Source organism: Lontra canadensis, unplaced genomic scaffold (genome assembly GCF_010015895.1).
Source record: "Lontra canadensis isolate GAN:19392208 unplaced genomic scaffold, GSC_riverotter_1.0 scaffold27, whole genome shotgun sequence".
Classification (NCBI taxonomy): domain Eukaryota; kingdom Metazoa; phylum Chordata; class Mammalia; order Carnivora; family Mustelidae; genus Lontra; species Lontra canadensis.
In genome coordinates, this window is record NW_022631021.1 from 7,207,780 (window position 1) to 7,231,484 (window position 23,705).

At 35.5% G+C, this 23,705-nt stretch overlaps 1 protein-coding gene across 4 annotated transcripts in view; it reads right to left on the minus strand.

Annotated features, from left to right (window-relative positions):
- The window catches only part of ADGRB3 (adhesion G protein-coupled receptor B3), a 721,557-nt gene that overhangs the window by 48,381 nt on the left and 649,471 nt on the right, over positions 1–23,705 (minus strand). For 3 of the 4 annotated variants that reach the window (XM_032864447.1, XM_032864444.1, XM_032864446.1), the window contains 6 exons: positions 20,042–20,192; positions 17,351–17,420; positions 14,675–14,741; positions 12,026–12,111; positions 5,839–5,937; positions 5,342–5,513 (listed from right to left, as the gene is read on the minus strand). In XM_032864447.1, coding sequence (XP_032720338.1) covers positions 5,342–5,513; positions 5,839–5,937; positions 12,026–12,111; positions 14,675–14,741; positions 17,351–17,420; positions 20,042–20,192 — 645 coding nt within the window. The remainder of the gene's footprint in view (positions 1–5,341; positions 5,514–5,838; positions 5,938–12,025; positions 12,112–14,674; positions 14,742–17,350; positions 17,421–20,041; positions 20,193–23,705) is intronic. The other variant, XM_032864448.1, reaches the window with a different exon arrangement.

A 23,705-nucleotide genomic window follows, 5' to 3' on the forward strand; every position in this document is an offset into this window, starting at 1 on the left:
ATGCACTCTGTGTCTCAATTTGTTCACTGATGCCACTTTACTCATCTGATTTCATGCTCTGGTTAAAGCTCCTAGATCTCTGCCTGGGTTTGGAGAACCACAGGTGCAGATTAAGACTGATGAAAATATTCATAATATAATTGTGATTATGCTCAGGTCAGGAAAGCCTAATCTGGAAGGAGAAGTAGGATTTATAAGAAACGGAATAAGGGGGCGCCTGGGTGGTTCAGTGGGTTAAAGCCTCTGCCTTCAGCTCAGGTCATGATCTCAGGGTCCTGGGATCGGGTCCCGCATCCGGCTCTCTGCTCAGCAGGGAGCCTGCTTCCCTTCCTCTCTCTTTGCCTGCCTCTCTGCCTACTTGTGATCTCTGTCAAATAAATAAAATCTTAAAAAAAAAAAAAAGAAATGGAATAAGGGAGGCTGGTGATTTCTGGGAGTAAGTACATAGGAATAGAAGCATACGATCCTTGCTCATGTATGTCACATCCATGTTCCTACTTAAAGGCACTCTTCATGCTTTCCATTCTCTGTTCTGATAAAATTCAGCTTCATTGCAGTACAATGAGCCATTCTCCCATTCCCGGAAAACAAACACAAGAAACAAAATGATTTTTAAATGTATTTCTTCTTGAACTTTCAATTCAGCCTGACAAAGAAAAGGCTCTTAGCAACCCACGCCCTTTTCCCTTAAATCTTTATCCTTCTGAGCAACTGAGAATCTTAGAATCAGTGGCACCCTGAGCCTCCCACCCTGGACCACTCACTAACTCTACGAAATCTATCGAACTTCTTCATGACATGACATGACACACCACACCTCTTAGCATGGCCACTGAACAGCCAAGCTCTAAAAACATCACTTAATCAATGCTATGCACTCAAATGTTGTCAGTACTGTCTTTCTCTTGGGGTTGCAGTTATAAACTTTTTTTTTTTAATCACTCTAGTATGTAGGATCACATCACTTGCTTCATGCCTCCATGTATCCCAGATGGCCTCAGAGAGGACTATTTTATATTCACCGCAGGCTCCATTCCATGGAAACCTCATGCCTAATAATCTCTCTCCATCTTCCCTTACATGAAACTTTCACTTCCTTAATCTTCTGACCCAATTTTTCTGCTCAGGACCCATTGCATTCTGAAGTCTCCTATCACGCACTCCCTCCTCTCCAGAGGCCAACTGAAACTCCTGCCCTCCCTCATTAAGGGCGTGCACAGATTGGCGTATCCGTAAGCACTTCCGTAATGATGAGTCATACCTAATTTCCCTGTAAATAGTCAGGCTTGGAGATTCATGCGACTCTCAATCTGAACTATATTATATGCAGTATGACCTCTTTTCCAACTGCTCTCTAGTTATTTCACTGCTATTGTCTTCATTTATTTTTTTTTAATGATTTGGGGGAGAACATTTGTTTTAGATGAGATCGGTAAGGATGCTCGTCTGTTTTATATATTCACAGTCATGTACTTGTAAATCATTTTGTTTAGCTGTATTCTTTATGGAAATAAGACCAAATTGGAAATTGGAAGGAAAAAAAAAAAGAGGCAGAGGGGAATGAGAGGAAGAGAGAAAGAGGGAAAGAAAGAAAGAGAAAGCTGTTCATGTTTATTTCAAGCACTTTGTTACAAAATTGCTTCCTGGGTTTGGATGAAGATTCTGGGACCTCATCTGGTGCAGCCTAGACCCCCTGAGGAGCTTGGCCCTTCTACTGCCACTACAGAGCAGCCACAGACCCTCACACACTGATACAACAAAGTCATCTATTTAAGCACTTGCCTCTTTCCTTCCATTTAGTGAAAGGGTTTTATTGTAGCTTATTTTGTATCACAATCTTGTGATTTTCCCCCTCTGACATTAAGCTGTAAGATTGTCTTAGAGCCAGGCACAGCCAGAGACAGGAGAGATGAGAAGAATGTGCAGGCACCAAGAAAGTGGTTTCCTAGCAACAGTAACTATTTCAAAGGTTTCATAACTTGTGTAGTTTGAATTTCCATAGCAATGTGGAGAATAGTAAATAGTAGATGTCGTTATGTGTTTAATGCAAATGAATTCTAATCAAGGAATGATGAATAAATGAAGAAAGCATCTATATTTATTCTATTAGATTCTATCTTATTAGGTATTACACATATTAGCTTCCAAGATCTATGTTTTGTTGCTGCAAGTGATGTGTGATAAATCATTTTTTTTCTTATTCCCTCTTTTTGTTTTCTCTTTTGTCAGAAGCATCTACCAAAGCAATTCAACAGAGTAGCTTCAGAAGACAAAATTGTATTTTCAAGAATACAAATTTTATGAAATTTATATATTAAGATGTCAATCTGGAGGTTGCAACAAATTGTTATGCAAATAATCAATTTGCTTTTTTTTTTTTAAATGTGGAATATAATTGAGTTGCCAGAACCAAAGTGATCATTTTTCTCTTCCCTTCTGACGTGAAATGATTTGGTTTTAAAATTGGATCCACTAAAAGCAAAGGCACATTTAGAATAAATCAAGCCCCATACACATCACATTTAAAATGCCTGTTATACTATTTTGTTTCTTTTCTCTTTCTTCAACTGCAAGACCATATTCCTCCCTTGTGCACACCCACCTCCTTCGCAGGAAGATTACAAAAGTAAATATAGGAAAAGGCTTTGAATTCATATTGGAAGAATAATTAAAGACTATAAATGACCAAATTATGTTACTGCAAGTCAAAAATACACAGGAAAAAAAAAGTGTATCTGTATCCAGTCTCTCACTAAATTGAAGGAAATATTTCTTACACTGCTTATACATTTTTAATGAAGAAAAATCCATACAAATCATCCTGAGTTATTGTAAAAAATATTTTAAAGTGAAAGAGGCAGTAGAGATAAAATTCTATTCCTAAAATCTCCTATGGGATTATCAGGTAGTTTGATAGGCGTCATTACCCAGTATTTTAGAGGTAGCTATCTAGACCATTTGCTTTGGTGTATTTTTATGGAACTTCTGTTCAGAGGAGACATTGAGGATATGGGAAGATGCTCCTATTCTCCTGGACTGTGCTTAAAGTTAGCACAGTGTGATCACAGGTAATATGAGACAGACTTATTGCTGGTGTGTTAGGCCATACGCAGTTAGAAGGTCAAGATGAGTTTCTCTGAACCCAGTGAGGCCTTCTTTTGATGTGATCCTTGGGATTTGCAAAACCTTTTTAAACAAGGTTCTTTTGTTTTTTTCAGTAAAAACATCCTTTGAGAAATTCTGAAAGAGATTTGCCCTATAACTGACATCTGCTCTGTGTACTTACAGCAGTGTTACAGGGTATTTTTAAGGTCAATGTGAAAATAATGGCTATGTGATTCTTCATTTCAATTTTTGGAAATGAGAGTGATGACACTCTGCCATTAATTTATCAGCTATAAAACTATTCAATTTGAATTAATCATTGAAAATGCAATAATAACAGGGCCAATATCCATACTTTTACTCCCTATTAAAACAGGAAACATATATTTACAGATATCTACTTAGCAGAAGCTTTTATTATAGGATTTGATTTAATTACCCTTAAATCATGTTTTTGATGGTTATTAGTCCAATTAGCAACTATGGAAAAGTTCTGATGGAAATAAATTTGTATGCCAAATTTTTTTCTTCATGTAAGGAGCAAAAATTTGATAATAAACCATCAAAATATCTGTTATTTTAAAACCTGAATATTTTTAACATAGCCTAGGGCTATCTCCAAAGCATATTTCTGAAGAAAAAGAGAGGCTTATTTAGAGATAGGATACTTTTCTCCTCTTTAACACCTACAGTGTTATTATCATCTGAAAACTGCATAAATGTATTATGTATCTTGCTTAAAACCCGCAACGTTCATCCTTAATTGTCAATCAAAAATGCATCCTGTGTCTCTTTGCTTAGAACAGTTTTGTTACATAAACACATTACAGATAATGCAGAAGACCCACAAGGCAGCTATCGTTGGAGAATTACACAGCCCTAAATTATTCAATTTCCCCTTAACTTTTACTTAATTTGGGTCTACAAAGGATTGAATACTTGCAAGATTTTTAATGCTGATATTCTAGGTAGAAATTTGTGACGAGGGAATTAAAGGGCTTGGCAGCTATAAGCTAAATCATATTTTTAGATGATGAAATATTGCCTCCTTTGTAATGTGAAGTCACTCTTCTTTTCATCATATAATGTTCTTGGAATACACATGTGGTTTTATTGCTGACATCTGTACCTTACTGAAGCAGCTCAGAAATATTGTTCTCCCCATCTGGTAAATCAGGTGAAAAACCTTCGGTTACCTTCACATATCACTGTAAAAACTGTGTGGTGTGCAGTCGTACACACATGAGTCTTTCTGCAACGTGCACATCATAATAAAGTTTTCAAACAAGCTGGATAATGAGAAATGACAGTGTAGGCCATTTCCTCAAAATTACTGGCATGGCACTGTGTCATTGTGTTTTAGTTGCCACTGTCCCCAGAGTAAACACAAAAATGACTCATAAACCTTGTAAACACTGTGTCAGTGCTTGCAAGCACTCAGCATAATTTTTGCACTGGCTGGAAAACAATATTTTCTCACAAAACAAATCACGTCCGACATCTATCACTGCTCAGTGGATTCGGTGCAGGTTGGTGTCTCAACTCATGAAGGAGGACTTGTTTTCCTCACTGCTGACAATAAACCTCAACCATGACCTGGAGAAATGCTGTGAATTTAGATCTATAGTTCCTGGGGACAATTACCGCCTTTTGTGTTGCATTGTGTACATTTTTTTTTTGTATTTTTAAAGTATAAACATCCATCTCAAAATCATGCACCTTTAGCAACCTTAATTTAGTATAGAGACACAAAAACCATCCAGTAATCCTCAACATTTTCTATTTAAAATGTAATAAGTTAAGTATGAAGGAATGGGGATATGCTGTGTGCAGAAGCAGCTGGGAATGGGTTTAAGAGATATCATTGTATTACGTTTATGAACTATGCCTCTTAAAAATATGCCACCCCACTCCCCCACCTACCAGTGTCTCTTACAGACTTCTCTCTACCCTATCACCTCTCTTGACTCTAATCTCCCTGGTGTCTGGGACCCCTGGAAGCATCTTCTCTTGCACAGTCCCATCTATTTTAACTTTTAACTGTCACTTTCAAGGTCCAAAGAACCCTCTTGAACTTTGCCTTATAGCTTCTCCTTTAGCTTTGACTTTCCAAATGATTGCCTTTAGAAGAGATGATTTTAATCCCAAGGTATTAAAATGAATGATCCTATTTGTTAACAAGGAAAATATTCATCTAACCATCATCTCTATCTGCCAGAGGAATTCTCTTTCTTACCTCTCTCCGAAGAATGCAGTGAACCATGACTATCACAAAACCTTGCAAAGAATCAAACACGGCAAAAAGTATTTGAAACAATATGGAGCGTTTGTCTGTCATGGCCAGAACTGCAGACATCCATGTCAGAGCCAGAAGGGGCAGCACCACGCAGGAACTCCAAAGGGACGCCCTGTTGAGAGACAGAGAGAGCAACATTACGTAGCCGCATGTCACGCCCCAGGCAATAACCAAACCCCCGTTCAACAAAGCATTCTTGGATGTGGTACCAAGACCATTAACTTGGAAACCATAAAGCAGATAACATTGGATAGTTTTATTTATTTTTTATAGCCAATCCCACAATAGTTATAAAGGCAGTTGCCACTTATATATATTTAAGTATGCTCTTAGCTCCAATATTAGCAAACACGACTTTTTTTTTTCCACAATAGCATTTTTCTCACATGCACTGTAAAAAGATTTGTAACAAGAAGATGTAAATGATTGGGACTAACATGGCGTTACTGGCGGTGGTGGCTGACAAAGCTGTTGTTGAAACTACTCCACACTTGGCACATTTGAGCGTCAAACCGCTATGAGGCTCACTCATCTGACTGCAAACAAACAGAACACCCACAAAAAGAACAAAATATTGAATTGTCACCAAAAAAAAAAGACGTTGCTGCTGCAAGTTAGCTTTTAAATACGATTTCATGCAGAAAAGTTTATTTATCAAAGATGAATGCTCTGGGTTGTTTTAAAGATGCATTTATACTACACATTATTTTTGTAACATTTACCTTTTAATAAGATGGGCCTTTGTTGCATGCAAAGCGTATTTCCATCAATTACATCATAAATGGCCTGGTGTCTACAGTTCAAAATTGTCCAATACACTGAGTTAAACATAAGCATGTGTTTGTGTAGACATACAGTGAAAACCCTTTATTCAGACCCCTGATTATCAAACACATCAGGACTCCCAGCTTCAAAGATTTTCATTGTCATTTGCAGAAGGTACATGATACCAGTTAAAACCTTCTGAAATGTAAACATGTATATCAGAAGTCCAGTATAAGAAGATATATATTTTAGGGCTTTAATCATTTGTGGGCGATGTAGCCTTTATCCCAACAGATTCATATTTTTAAATTTCTCACAGCATCAATGTTTTATCAACATTTTAGGATGATCTGAATATAGGGGCTGATGAAATTTGATGAAATATTAGTTTATAATAAAAAGGTTGATAGTTTAATAAAACACATTTAACATTAAGTTCAAAATAGTCTTTTGAACATTTTTTCATAAACTCCAATCCAACAGCATTTAAATGGTCTATTCTAATCTGGAGGATTTCGCAGGCAAATTCAGATCCAAATAATTCAGATTTAACCTCTTATATCATAGAAGCAAAGTCATGCTATCCAGAAAAGCTTTGTACACATTTTACATTAGAAAAGAGTGCCTTGAAAATGACTGGTTTATTAGAACATAATGCTCTCATGAAAAACCAAAACTTTGAACTTTAAGTTCAAAACATCTTGAAATGATTTTCTGTGGTATACTTCTCTTGTCTATTCTCTTGTGGTGCTAATGTCTAAAATATATGTTTTCTCAGTAGGTTTTTTTCAAAATAATATTTAGTGGACAGGTATGTAATAAAAGTGGCAGGATAGAGAAAAATCCCAAGATCATCATACTTCAGACTATCTCATTTCTCTTAAAGAAGTGAACTTATTTTTGGATAGTGCTTGGATGAGATAATAAATCTGAAAGCTATTAAATAAGTAGACTGATGGACCAGTAGACCCCAGGAGAAAAATCAAAGCTTTTAGAGTTAGATGTGAGGGTGGGAAATAGGGGACTACATCATTCATCTTACAGATTCAACCCAGGACCTATGTCCTGGCACATGAGAACAAACTTTTCACAATAACAAGTAAACAATGGTTTATCCAGTTGAATCACTAGCGCCTCAATGGGCATGCGAGTGTGTTTGAAACCACTGCCAAAGGAGTGCCTATCTACAGCGGTGTTCTCCACAGTGACACCACCTCAGATATATATACCCGACACCAAAGACTCCAGTTCAGTGGGGCTCAGGCATCTGTGTTTTTTCTTTCCTTTTAAAAGATATTTATTTATTTATTTGAAAAAGAGAAAGAGAGGGAGAACTGCAGGGGAAGGGTAAAGGGGTAGGGAGAGGGCAAGAGAATCTCAAGCAGACTCCACTGGAGCCCACCGTGGGGCTCAATCTTCCCACCCTGGGATCATGACCTGAGCTGAAACCAAGAGTCGGATGCTTAACTGACTGAATCACGCAGGTACCCGGGACACCTGTGTTTCTTGAAGCCCCAGAGATTATTCTGATGAAAAGCAGGAGTGCACACAACTGTCCTAACTATATATCTGAGTTATCTTCAGTTTTATTAAGCTCCATCAGATTAATATTAAAAAGGCATGACTGATCTACAGTTTCCTTTATCAGAGAAGATACGCTATTTGGTATTTGTGCTTTGAACACAAATGTGGCTATCTTCCTCAATTTAAGGGCACTGTCTCTAGGCTCCAAAGGAAGACTGAAAAGCCAAAGATGACTAAAACTAATTTTAGTTTAGTACACAATATAAACAAGTATTTTAGCCCTAAGAAAAACTAATTGATCTAGGTATGGGCTTTCCTGAAAGTCAGTATTAAGCCAGTATTTGAAATGCTTATTTCTCTTTGAGATTGATTTGTAATGGACCAAAAGGCCTATGCCTTTAGTCAGAGCTAACAGCTGTTGAAAACTAAGCTTGATGTTAACTGGTTGGACACTTTTGGAATTCTATTATTATATGTTTATGGGGCAGAGGAGAGATAGGTTACCCAGGGAGATAGGATATTTTCCCCTAGTTTGTATGACCACTACAGAAATTAATATAGTATGAAGAATACATAGTCTAAATGCTAAACAGGTTTGCTGCAAGGGAAATAAAATTTTATTTCTTTGTTAAGGGGAAATGATATATCTATAAAATAAAAAGTGCTAACAGTTAAAAAAAAATTGAATTTCCCATAAGTTCAAATGTTACCATATCTACCAGGGTATCAGGTTATTCCTGCAGGGTCTTGAGTCTACAAGCTTCCCTTCTCGATTTTCTTTTTCTTTTGCTTAGGAAAAAAACAAGAACAAAAACAAAACAACAACAAAAACCTGTCTGATTGGTTTATTACTGATACTACATAAAACTCCTTGGGGGAAAAAAATACTCCCTTTCCCTTCGGAAAAAATCTCATGATACTTGTACAAGACCCTGGTAGTTTCCTTAACTTCATTCAGGTAGATGAGATAAAGCAATTTAAAATAGTAGATAAGAAAGTTCCATTGCAAAAGAGAGGAAAAAATGAAATATTCTGCTTGAGATATTTGTTAACAAGGAAAATATTCATATTTGAATACATATGCCATTTCATCTTTTCATTCTTTTCAGTTATTTTGTATAAAATGTATTAATTGCAATCAATACCTCCTTTGTAAATATATTTCGTCTATTAGGAAAAATAGAATTTGGATATTATATACTTGTCAAGCTACTATGTTATTTCTTAAACATTCATTCATTCTGTAATAAATATTGATTGAATAAACTATTGCTTGGCAGTTTCTAATAATTATAAAAAGGAGGAAATGAACAAAAAATGGTAAGAGGAACATGTTGATTCTAAATAATAAACAATGTTCTAAAAACATTTGATACCTAGATATTTTCAACCTGAAATATTTATGATGAGCGTCAACTTTTGAATTAATTAGCTTCTTGCTCACTGTTTCTTTAGTTAAATCTGATTATTTATTGTTCACTGAAATCTTTATTACTGTTCTCATGGATTCTCTGTGAACTAAAATCTTCTACAAATTTCCTTCAATCAAACTTAGAAATAGTAAATTTCAATCTACACATACCTAGGCAAAAGTTGTATTTTATATTATAGAAAATTTCTTAAAGCCTAGAATCATTAACTTGTTGATAATTCTTTTCTGCTTTGAATTGTAACCACCATTCTGCTTTTATAACACATTATTAACATTTCTATTTCTCTGATGGATGCCTTCGAACTGGAAAAATACAGATTCTGTTTTGCCAGTAAAATGCAGAAGTAACTTCTAATAATTTTTTCATAAATAGATGTTTTAAAATTAATGTGTAGATTGAAGTGGAAATTTCTAAATTCATAATGTGACAATTTTGTCATTTCTCTTAAACGTATGTTATGTAAATCAAACTGAGTACAACATATAAAATGATTAAATGAGAAAAAAAATACTGACTGTAAATTTAATAAATCCTTAGCATTATACTCATTCTGATGATCCCATCTTTCTCTCTCTCTCTCTCTTTTTTTTTTTTTTTTTTGACCTCAATGTCATGAATGGCAGAATCACAGATGCTTGACTGATAGAAGTCAGGGTCACTTGAAAACAATCTATTTTCTTCTTTTAATGTGTCATAACAATAGTCACCATTTGTTGAATGAGTGTTTGCTATTTGCTATTCTTATGAATCCTCTGTATACATTATATTTCATATAATCTATTATGAGGTAAAATTATTATCCCCATTTTATAGGTTAGAAGGCTGAACTCCAGAATAACTAAGTAACGTGCCCAAAGACACACATAGCCAGTAAGTGCAGAGCTAGATATTGAATATGGCTTTGTTCAAAAATATTTACTTCAAGCCTTTATCCTAACCACTAAACCCCCAGCCCCCAATTAAAAAATAATGTGTGTGTGTGTGTGTGTGTGTGTGTATGCAGACACACGTTTATGCCACTAGAGGCAGAACCCAGTTTCTATACCCCATATTCAGTATAATCAATTTATACTTACATGATTAATCTGGGCAGAAATACTGAAGCTCTTGTTCCACTTCCAATCATACATGGCAGACCAACAAGAGCAATAGTGTGAAAGCCTCAAGTTCAAATGGTATAGGAAGTTCAGTGTGCAAGTTCAAGTTTACCTATTTAAGGATGCTGTGAAGACCCATCTGAAGTGAAAAAAGTTTCTAAGTGGTAAGTGACGCCCCCCTTTTAAGGAACCTCCAATGTGTTTTTATTATACCATTGCAGTTCTAAAGCTTGATACGAAGGATATAAAGTTTTTGTATTCAAAGCATTTTACTAGCCTTCTACTAGGGGGGACAATACCTAGATTACCATACCATATAAATCATTACATAGATTATAGAAACATAAAGCACTCAAAATTCTCACTGATCAGTGATCAAGTTTTGTGACTATTAAATAATAATGTAAGTTATTAAAGAAATAACAACTGTAGGGTAACTTTTGAATCAAAGTACAGTTAAATAGAAAGGAGAAAGATATAAAATTTTTCAAGAAGTGATAGAAAGGGAAATTCAAAGCATTAATATTTCATTCAAATTTTTACAAATGTATATGATGAGGTAATCATGTAACCTTACAAGGCACTATCAACCCGCTTATGAAATGTTATGAGTCATTAAATGTGGTGATATCATAGTGACAGTAAAATCAAAGGAGATGCTTTTCTAAATTTTGTAAGTGGTTAAAATGTGCAAGTGAAGATTATGAATAAATCTTCCTAGCAAGTTATAGTCAAAACATCATAAAGAATGAAAACAAATGACAAAAATAGTGTTTCATAAGTGATTATTTCATGTGAAGAAATTTTGTGAAATATACAATTAATCAAAGAAAATGTACTATTTTTGCCCTAGTATGGTTTGCTTGTCTTGAGCTGTGTCACACACTGACATTATGTTCAGTACCCTCCTGTCCTTTGTGACCCAAACTAGCTGGCCTTGCTCACCTAAGAATAAGTATTATCATTCTGCTTCAAAGGGGCACATGCACCCAATGTTAAAAGCAGCATTATCAACAACAGCCAAATTGTGCAAAGAGCCCAAATGTCCATCAACCAATGAATGGATAAAGAAGATACACACATATACATACAGTGGAATACTACTCAGCCATAAAAAAGAATGCACTCTTGATATTTGCAATGGCATGGATGGAGCTAGAGAGTATTATGCTAAGTGAACTAAGTTAGTCAGAGAAAGACAAATACCAATTCACTCATATGGGGAATTCAAGAAACAAAACAAATGGACACAGGGAAAGGAGGAAAAAAAAAAAAAGTGAGAGAGAGAGAGGCAAACCCGAAGAGACTCTTAAGTATTGAGAACAAACTGAGGGTTGCTAGAGGGCAGTGGGTGGGGGGATGGGCTAGGTGGGTGATGGGTATTAAGGAAGGCACTTGTTGTGATGAGCACTGGGTGTTGCATGTTAAGTGATAAATTACTAAATTCTACTCCTGAAACCAATAATTACACTGTATGTTAACCAACTAGAATTTAAATGAAAGCTTGAAAAAAAAAAATAACAAGTGTGTAAAGTCCAGCCTTAACATTTAATCTTCTTATCTTATAAACAGGCAATATGCACAAAGAAATCCAGACTTTCTTAATGCTCTTTCAAATTATTTTTAGATATTTGGCACATTACTTCAGAATAGCACATTGAAAACTTGAATGGGAATCTTCCAAACACACCGGTTCATCAGGAACAAAATTCAAGGCACAGTCAAAATGCAGTCAATGACGATCTGGAATTGGAGTATGGGATTCACTGGTAAAGAACCTTCAAAATCCACCAATTGCAGCTTACCCGGCTCTGTGTTTGAGCTTTTTATCTAGGATCCCATCTCTGGAAACAAGTTTATTAAATACCAAAATGCCAATCACCATGTTGACCTGTCAAACAGAAACAAAGGTTGACCTTTCAATGATATTGAAGGGAATCAGGTCCCCCTTTCTCCTGAAAACCCTCTTTTATTAACTTATAACCACTTCCGAATTCTGAACTCACAATAGCGGTGATATAAATCACCTGTCAAATATTTCATGATGCATATCCGAACAGAACAATTTAACAGGTGCTGTGTTACTTTAAAGTTTCAAAGTACGTTAAGTACATTTCATTTCCATGCTTTGCAGTTAACACTAAGGAAATAACCATTTAATTGTCTAACGTAAAAGGTGCCATACCATGCCAATCTGGCATTCTAGGTCACCCCTGATTAAAATCAATTGGCCAAGTTGAGTTTAACCCTGTGAGAGTCAAAAGATTTTCAGTCTCACAGTATGAAACTAGGTTGAGCCCTGGCAGCCAAACGTGTTAAGGATTCATCATTGTCCCCAGCAAGGAGAACAGAAGGCCTGCATTCCTCAGGAGGTGTGGCCATTCCTCCTGTGGGTGGAGCACATTTTCATATCCCATGCTTTTCTAGAAAAAGGGGGAAAGCCTATTCAACTCACCAGAATCCTTTAAGAGATGGACACTAAGACCAATTCTTATAATGTGCTCTACTGAACACTTCTCAGCATTTCTAAGACTCTCTTACTCTCACTTAAAAGGTCTTTTGCATAATACATCTGAAATGAAATCACACATATTTTTCTTTCTCAAGTAAAATTGTAAAAAGCTGTAGAGATCACTGTGATCTATTTGTAGCAGCTTGTTATGACGAGCACCCACAATTCTCTAACCTACCAGCTCTTCCTGATAAAAGGAATCCAGTCCAACGCTGAAACCAAGATAGTCAAAGAAAAATATTTTCTTCGTTTTGCCTTGCTGCCCCTTACCCTCCATGATCAACAGAATCTCAGTGCATCCCCCAATGCAAATGGTGAAGTCCTTAACATTAAAACTAGCAGTTCACAAAAATCTGTTTTAAATTAAACAGGATGACTAATTTGAAAGAAAGAAATAAAGAAATAGAAAGAAAGAAAGAAAGAAAGAAAGAAAGAAAGAAAGAAATGGAAAGAAAAAAAAAAGAAAGAAAGATAGGTTGATTCCATTTCCCCAGCACATTGGCCTGACAAAACATAAAGCTGAAATCTGTTTAACTGCTGGTATAAGGAAGATCCCCAAAACAACTCTTAGGTAAGGTCTTAGGAGTTGTCACTCGTCATACCTTCCCTGGCAAGACAACCCTTGGATCAAAAGAAAGACTTACTCATCTTCACATTTCTCATTACATGAACTAAGAGAAAAAAGTGTATCCCGTGGATTCCATTAATCTACAATTTAATCATGAGGGAATCCATCACTACTCCAAAGACCAAACTTTTTGGTTTTTCAATTATACACATACTCTTTGTTTCTCCATTTTAGGGTTATATGTATATTAACTTAGTAGCTTAGGGAAATAATTCAATTGATTAAATAAGAATTCAATGCAGCAGACAAAAATATGTCTAATAGTTTCAATTTCCCTATGCTCTTCTCTAACATTCATGTCTAGATTTTTTTTCTTGTGAATCACATACAGTTTCTGCTCCCTGTTGTAGTTTAGAGGAAGGAGAGCAAACTTTAAAGAAAGGAAAAGTCATACAGAGTTATTAAGAAAGATACGGCTAACTTCTAATATACTGAATGAATCATTCAAGAAATCAAAGGGTAATTTTCAATTAGAACTCAAACTGCACAGCAATGTGGATCTTCGTATTTAATTCAGACCATTTCCCCCCTTACATTTTCATTTTTATTAGACAAGAAGAATTTGTAATCAATAATATCAGAGTGAGGGAAAGAAAGGCCAATTGGTAGAAAATTTACATGTTTGCAAGATTCCAAAAAGAAACAATTTAAATCCTTATGCATAAAATATGGCAGGGGCTCTCAACTGGGGGTGATTTTTGTCCACAGGGAATTTTGGGAAACGTCTGGAAACAATTTTGATTTTTACTGACTTGACATTCCTACTGGTATCTAGTAGGTAGAGCCCAGGGTTGCCACTAAACATCTTAAAATATAGAGGACAGCCTCACGACCAAGAAATACCGTGTCCAAAATGTCTGTAGCACTGAGGCTGAGAAAGTCTAACATCTGGATAGGTATTTTCTTGTTGATATTTGACAGCAGGCAGCAGTTACCAAAATTAAGAGATCTTAACAACGATGTAGATCATACAGAATAGTATAAGGTGGTATTATAATAAATGATGAAATTCGGTACACGAACGAGGAAGAATTTATTGAAACTTACTCGAACTTCTTCACAAATGTGAAATTACTGTAAGAGAAATCCCACACTCCCATGTTTAATAGTCTTCAGTCTTCAAAATAAGAATATTTTAAAGTAATAAGGGACTAAATAGCAGTTGATATTCAAATTTAAGTAATAACTGATAATTAAGGAATAATACATTGAACTTTGAAATTTCCACAAAACAAATACAAAACCATCACTCTAACTGAAGCAAAGCAGGCTTTCTTGGCTAAGAAAACAGAGGAAGTTGACTTTGATGTTTACCAGGACAACAGCGGCTGCAGGTCCAACAAAAGCGTAGAGAAGTCCTCCTTCAAGAGACAGCCAGCAGCTAAAAATAACATCAGATAGAAACTAACAGAAATTAGTGATAAGTGTTAAACCATGAAGTATGATACAAATTACTTGAATTATGTACTTAGCATTCAAATTTTGGCACATTTCAAAGGCTTGTAATTAAACAAAATGCATTAGGAGATATGGAAAAAAGCTAAAATTAGAGCATTTCATGTATGAGAAATATTATATACCTTTCACAGAAAAGAAACTTTTACTATAAGGCCTTACTTGCAGGCAGTTAAAACATTTTAGACAAATTAGTCTTGCAGTGAGATTTTTATACTGACTTTCAGTACAAAGGTGACTATTAACATAAGTTGCGTAAAATGCTGCTTTATAACCATTATGAAAATTTTCAAATACTAAGAACAGCATGCTTTCAGAGTCTTGCATATGTCATTTACGGGTTCTTCCTTGAGGCCATTGGGATATTAGGAGAAATTGGTTTAAAAGCCATCATTGCAAGGAATGGATAATCTATATTTTCTATGCTTTTTTTTTTTTTAACCTCTGATTTTACTTTTACCCCAGCCTACTAAGCAAATTCACTAAAGAAGCTTTGGAATAAAATAAGTGCAGCTGTGTTTATTTCGATTACTCAATTCACCAAGAGATGCAGGTTTACATTGCTAGAGACATGGTGGAGACATGGTAACCCATTTGAGTGAGAACGTTTGTTTTCTCAGAGCAGAAGGCCATGAAGAAAACATGGGGTGCAAGCTGGGCTTGCAAGGTGGCCCATGTGCATGTGCAGAGTCCAAGAGAGTCAATCTAAGGAAAACACCAGGAAATGTTTTATCTCTGCTGATGCAATGGGTCATGCCCATTATTTCATGCACCTGTTTTGACATGTGACCCCATCAATATTACTTCTAGCTCCACAGAATGAACATGCTGCCTCCAAAATTAAGAATCATTAACAATAACAGTCCTATATCTGTTCTAAGAATAAACTTTTCTATATTAGTTGTGGTGGTTACCTGACTTAAGCATTTATTAAAGCTCACAGAACTATAATTGAACAGGGTGAATGTTACTGTGCATAAATTATACTTTAATTAAAAATTTTAACCTAGTAATTCTATAAATAAAAATATATGTGTGTGTGTTTATATATACATATATATTTATTTATATTTACATATTTACCCATGCATAGATGCCAATACATGTATCGATGTATACATAACACAAATGTGTCTGTCTGTATGTATTCAAAGTCTGCATGTACTTATTTCTCCTCACCACAGGAGTGGACACATAAAGTTCTACTTTCCCACTTTGGGAGTGATAATTGAATATCCTTTTTTTTTTTTAAATAAAATAACTGGAGAAAAAGCCTTCAGTTTGATGCAACACTATAGTCAGTGTCTCTCAGACTGCCACTACATACTACTATATTTTTGTGCAAGGTAATCTTTCAAACTGATACATTATTCATTATATTGTATTCTGTCTGAATCACAAACTCCTTGAAAGTTGGAACCATATAATCTATAATCCTATCTCTTTCTATATCCCCAGTACAGTGCCTTTCAAATACTGGGTTTATTCCAAAAGTCATACTGTTGTAAAAAGTAATGTCTTAAAGGTAATTGCGCTGCAGTAAGCACTACCCTACAACAGACAATCAGGAAGTTTTGCCTGTTTGTGTGTTTATAATACAGATTGCAGAAGAAAACAAGTGTTCTAATGACATGAGTTCTTTAAATTCTTCGGAAATTTCTTTTAGATGGGCAGGTGACATGATGCCTTTTGGCACAATCTCCATTTGGATGAATCCACCAGAAGGTCTAATTAGCAGTAATTCCTACCTCAAACCTGAAGACAAACAGAAAATCTCACTTTAAAAATTTATGCTTCTAATAAGATGTGCCCATCTCTTTCTCCATTTCTCAACTGCTTCCTCAGCTTGAAAGAGCAGATGAAGGAAAATACGAAAGCGTATTGTTTTACATTTGAAGTGTTAAACCTTACTTATACATTCTCTCATATAATTTATCAGTATTATAGCTGTGATTAGGATGGGTTGATACCATGCCCTATTTCTTCCCTCTAATTTCTCCCATAGCCTAAGGCATTTTCTACCTTGTATTGTACTGGTTCCCCTGATCTGTAAGTTTTAGTATTACCTTAACATAGCAACAACAAAAACAACAACAACAACAAAAAAAATATAGCAACAAAACTTGAACTAACACGACACAACTTGGTTGATACCAATATGTATTATCATCAGTGAAATCAGAAGCTCAGATCAGAATCTTATGCTAAAAGGTAAACTACCAAGGTTTATTCAGTTCCCCAAAAAATGTATTTGAGATTAAACACACAAAATAAATACTGAAACATCTTGAAATGCACTGGTCTTATGAGGCAGTGGGAAACTGAAACAAGGATTCTGCACAGGGCTTCAGCATTTACTTTCTAAGCTCTGTGCATTTAAGCTACCTTACATCATTCCACACTAATGTGATTTCTACCCTAGTTAATGATTTGGTGACAAAATGCAAGCCATCAGCAGTGCCAACCAAGAGTAATGAAGCATAGATGATGATTTAGTTAATTATAAACATGATGTATCACTGTGGATGGACTTACTAGTGATCAGTGCCATATCCTTTCGTCCTTGTGAAGCCTACTGATGTGGCCACTACTAATGCTGGTAAACCTGGAAGAGAAGCATTGTCACACTTCACATTCAGCTATAACCACTGTGCACTCTGGCTCAAGAAAGCTAGGACAGACTCAAAATGCTTACACTGGAGGAACTACCATTGCTTTAATTCTTTCGTGAAGTATGTTTCCATTACAAAATTTCTTTCAAGTACAAAAATATGAGAGCGACAGCTGGTCTTTTAACTCAGTGCACTTCTCTAATGTTGCTAGGTTACCACCACATTTGACATGGGTTTAAAGGAAATTAATAACAGAGATTTAGTCTATCTTTTAAGTTATTTTTTTCCCTAGGGGTTTATGCTGTTATAAAGGAAATTTATAGTTATAAAATCAGAAAGGCAAAAAACGGATATTGTGCTGTGATGGAATATCAAAGAAATGGAACATTCAGTTGGCCCTGTATTGATCCACATCAGGTTGTACTTACAAGAGAAAAAATAAATCCTAGCACATAATTCTTTACAATTTACTTATTACAACGAGAATGTAGGATCAAGGTTAAGGGCTCTAAGGAATTAATTTTGGGGCCTCCTGATTATCCTCCTTTTAACAATCCTGAACAAAGTTCAGAACATATGTAATGGTTTCTCTTCATGGACTTCTTGGTAGGTATCTCTCCACACATCACTCAGTCCCTCTTGGAATTCAATTGCCTGCATAGTTGTGCCAATACTGACCTAACATCTTTTAGTTTACATTTATATGAATCACACTCTCGTTACCCAAGTTCAGTGGCATGCCCTTGTGTTTCGGTGAACAGAGTTCAGTCTAATCTATGCTATTTATCTTTTCTTTCTTTCTTTTCTTTTTTTTTTTTTTTTTCATTTTGATCATGACTTCTTTTCAGGAAGATGATGTTTGCCTTTTCAGGTAGAAAAATCCATCATCTAATCACCTTCTGCCCATCTTCTTTCTTCCTATCATTTCCTCTCCTTCCTGCTATTCTCTTTTATGAGTCTTTTTAAGTGACATCACTTTCATTCATGAGGTTTAATGACCAAAAACTATGAGGAACATCCCAGAGGGACACATCATAGTTTTAAACAGATATGCATCTCCCTCCACCCTGTATCCACACATGTGCGCGCACGTGTGTGTGTGTGTGTGCGCGCGCATGTGTGTGTGTGTACACATATATATGACTTTTTGATTGACTAGATCAAGTTCAGTAGAATATATTCTCTCCTGGGTCATAGCTAGAGCATTAATAATCTTCATTTTGTACAATTTACTTTTTTCTAAATTTATTATGTTGCACTTTGCTATAATGAAATTGGTATGCCACTAATCTTCCAACTCAGACTTCCTGATAGTCTAGCACCATCCACTTAGCTTTTTTGCTACTCAGAGTAGTAGCAATATTATCTGTAAATGTGGAGACCAGCTGTGAGCTCTCTCTCCTCAAGATCTTTGGTAAAGATATTATTAAATAAGCTAGTTACCAATCCAGAAAATTGCCACTCTTTAAGGGAAGTCACTTACCTGGATTCTTTATTTCTTGGATCTATGACATTAATTCATGATAAAAGTGCTCTCTGATTCAATACCAATCTAACTTTAGAAGGTCTTTGACATAAAATCCAGACAAAAGTTTTATGAAAACTGTAAGTAGAATACATTCTCCAATTTCTTCTTAATGGCTTTCCCATTTGCTTGCACAAAGAACCCTCATATGTTAATCACATATGACAGCACCTTGCTGAAACCTGATGGATAATCTTTAAATAATCTGGATCCTAATTTTTCCAGTATGAATTATTCTGCTATTGTAATAAGTCTGCTTACTTGTAATTTTTCAGACTCCATCAAGCACCCTATTCTCTAGTCTACCGGTATAGTAGGTATTTGCTGTATATTTGGTCCCAAATTCCATTTTCTTCGTTTAAGTCTTTCTAAACACAAAGGCAAATGAGAAAATCCCGAGGTTTTCTAAAACTAGATTCTTAATTTAATTCTAATTAAACTAAGCTAATTAATTATTTCCAATTAAGCATTATAACTGGCCTTATGAAAAACACAAATCTTCAAGATGTCCATTTCATATGGCAATTTGAGGGAAACTTTTCCTGATAAACATAAGCAAAAAAATTAATTAATTCTCAGTCTGTCAACAATTCTTTTTCTCCTCTGAGGACTCCCCCGACTAGCTGTGAGGCTTCATTCATTCTCTACATGACTTTCTTCCTGTGACATGAATAGCTATAGTCCTTACTTGCTTTGAGCTCTCTTGGAAAGGACTTCTCAAAGTTTTCTTATGAGGAGTACATGACTAGTGACTATAACGTGTACCTGTCTTGAGCCCCGAATGTTTTAGAACATTTTGTGTTTTCAGGACATATTAGTGGAGAACACTTTGCTTTTCTGCCTAGAGCTATCCCAGGACTCCTGTTACACCATTGCTTCACTGACTGGCTACGTGGTCATCCAATATTTACTCCTTTTTAAAGCTCCAAATGCCCAATGTTCAAAACTGACCAGTTTCATATATTTCCACTTCCACGTATCAAATTGGACACAAAGAAAAGAAGCCTGGGGATAATCACACTCTACTGTTTCAATATGTCTTCAAAGTCATTTTAATAAGAGCATGAAAGGGTATATTAATATGCTTACCCCATCCAAGGCACAAAAAACGTTTCCTTATAAGCCGTGTCCTAATTTTTCCAGTTACAGCCATATATGACTGCCACGCCTCAGTCAAAACCCAACAGAATGAAGCCAGGAAGAAAAAGTGCAAAAATGCAGTGGTAGTTGTACAGATGCTCTGTGGAAACAAAAAAGACTCACACTGAATATGGTGGGGGAGAATCATGTCCTCCAGGGGATCATTAATCTTCAACTCATTGCTTTTATCTCAAATATCTACCTCTCCTGTGTGACAGTGTAATTATTTACAGAAATTAGAAACCCTGCAGTCTTTATGCTGTATACAATATCTATGATAGAAAAAAAAAATGTCCTAATTCCATTTGCATGTTCAATTTTTTATGAGGAGAAGGCGGAATGTAAATTAAAACCCAAGGGAGATTACCATTACTACTTTACTTGAAGTTTTTTTCCTTGAAATGTAATTATGGGAATGGTCCTATCTTTGGTTTAATTTAAGTTACAGACATCTTGCATAATTCTTTTGGCTACATTCTTTATCCTTTCATTCTAGCTGATAATTCTTTGTTTTGTTTTTTTATCTGTATTGATGTTAAGATTACATCCCAACAGCTATCCAAAAGGAAAAACTGCTTTTATACAAGTGTGATATTCCTGGTGTAAGAGCAAAGTATAAAATGAGATTTGGCTAATAGCCTAGTACAAAAATAACATATGCATTTTAAAGTCCTTAATACATTGTTCTGTACTATTACATTACAATGTGTGTCCTAATCAAATCATTTTGAAAAGTTAATTGAGTCAGTGGCAGTACACAGCCATGATTTCACAGATAGTTTACTACTGCCTAGCAATAGTTACTTGTGACTCATCTGCAAAGGTGAGCAGGTTCATTTTGGTAAGGGCTGCTACTTGTTTCACTACTGGCACAATATCTTTGTGTAAATCGTACTCAAATCCAAGTCTTCATCAAGCAGAACAAGTAACTAAACTACTCTCTTCCTCTGTCAGTTTCCATCTTGCTATTCCCAGAAACTGAAAAGAGCAAACATAGAACTAGAAAAAAATAATAATAAACTCGTTAACAGAGAAATAAAAGTACAACCCTCATCTTCCCGCCTCCACTCCAGTACACTGCTAAAGCAGAACAGCTTTTTAGACTTTTGGCCCAAACTAATCCTATTATTTGTTTATTCTATTAAAATTCACCAGATGTTAATTCAGCTTTTTAGTTCTTTCCATCCTATAAAAAGAACTTTACCATGTTTATCTCACCAGGGTTTTTTTTTTTTTTATTTTAAATGTTCAGAGATAATGTCCACAAGTTGAGTAGCACTGTGCTAGGCATATAGCCTGTGGTTGAACTGATTATGATCACAATCATCATCATTTTACAAATGGTACTAAAACAAGCATTACTAGTTTTTTGGCATGTGATTCCTTGTTTCATGTAGCACTTAAATATACTTAATTACTTAGACTTATTTTCATAAAGATGTCAATTTGCTGTATGACAAAGTCATGGATTTCCCAGACCCTCTTCCTCAGACCTTTATTCCTGCTTCAGGCATAACGTAGTAGCTGTAACCAACTGTGCTCCCTCCCATACTTGAGACATTGAGACTTTTCTTCCAAGCTAAGGTTTGAATCTCTACAGCTGACTACTTTGCTCACTCCTAATCTGCAGTTCCTGATCCCAATTTGAATTTCAAAGATAATTCTTCCCTTTAATACCTGAAGACTAGCTACACTTTCTAATTCACCTGTCACTTCCTTCCACCAGTTTGTCTCAATTGTTTGTGCTAGCAAATTTATTCCTTCTCCATTTTTAAACTATCAGTATAAGGTTATATAAAACAATGTAAAAATGTTGAAATGTTAAACGCTAAGTACTGGAAGCACTGTGATTTTGTAAGAAATAAGAAAACGCTCAATATGTCAATACAGAGACTTTTAATTTGCGCTTTCTTTATTATGTTTGTCGCCTTGGGACTTTCTGATATGTACTTCGATTCTAATACAAATTGAAATACATGTAATTTGGGGCTACTGACATTTATTGCAATAATTCATGTCTCTCTGGATAAGAATATGGGCCACAATGTGTAGAAAAAGGGTATAGACTCTAGACAAGTAAGAACCATTTCTATGACCAATAGCATTCTAATATGATCAGCTGCATATTCATATATATCTAGCAAGTTCTCTAGCTATGAAGGAAAGTTGTCTCAACTTAAAGAATGTATATATATGGACTAAAATGTCTAAAGACACAAAACTAATCATACATGAAAAGTATAACAAAATATATGTTCCTGAGAAATAAAGAAAGGGGAATACACTTTGCCTCATTATCATATGAACAATCAGTATAAAATCAGATACTCTACGTAATGAAACACACATTTTTTCTACTGATACATTTGCTAAGCTGTCTTTTAAAAATACAACTTTTATAATAGCAATTTTCAAATAAATGCTTTTATTTCCCACATTTGTCATCTCAGTTTCCATAGGGTGGCCATTCTAATATTCAGGGCTCAAGATTCTTTGATTTTTTTCTCCCACATAATCTAAATCCCATGTCAGTAACCCATGAAGATCAACCATTCCTTGGATCCCCTCAGTACTAGAGATTTTTAGACTTATAAATCTCAAACTCCCAAGTCACTTTGTCTATATAAATAGGTTTACACCTTGTCATACGTTCAATCTGCCGACTACTGGATCCACTGTCACTGTCCAGATCTATAGCTTCTCCTTATTCATGTGTGTGTCTATTTTTGACTCCCACAATAGCTGAGTCTTTGTTTGTTTGTTTTGTTTTTGTGTGTGTGAGAGAGAGAGAGCACAAACAGGCTCCCCACTGAGGAAGAAGCCTGATGCAAGACTTGATCCTAGAACTCTGGGTTCATGACCTGAGTAGAAGGCAGATGCTTAACTGACTGAGCCACCCAGGCATCCCAAAACAACAGCTGAGTCTTGATAGCTTGTCATTTCAAACCTGAGACTCACCAGTACCTCAATCAAGCACATCACTCGATTCTGCTACACCTGCCCTACTGAATCTCAATTGGGTCCTTTACAACTGATGAGTGTCGTTGTTGAAAAATATTACAAAACTTGAGAGGGCATTAAATTGGCAAACTGAGCACTGTTCATACCTGTCACCCTCATGTATACCATTCACCTCAAGTCCTTAGGGACAACAGAAAAAGATTTCATGAAATAACTGGACAGAAAAGAAGTATAAACTGTGGTAGATTAGAGTCTGTGAGAAATGCCTAAAAACCAAAACAGATGAGTGCAGACTGAAAGAATCCCCAACTCAAAGCAAGATATTAGAAGCAAAGATGAAGACATGGAAATAGCGGATTAAGATACACAGATGACACACAGTTCTTACATCTGTTTGAAACTACTTTTGGAAGGAAAAATAGAGAAATTTTCAAGGAAGGCAGCATTTAAAGAAAGATTATGGAAAAGCTTCTCAGAACTTCAAAGATCCTCTGGGCTGAAAGATAAATTGAAGATAACACATGTGCGTGCACGCACACACATACACACACACACCTTGATACGTTGTGATGAAATTTGTGAACATCAAGAATAAAGAGAAAATCTTAAAAGCTGTCAGAGTCAAAAGAAAGATTACTTACAAAGGAAGAAG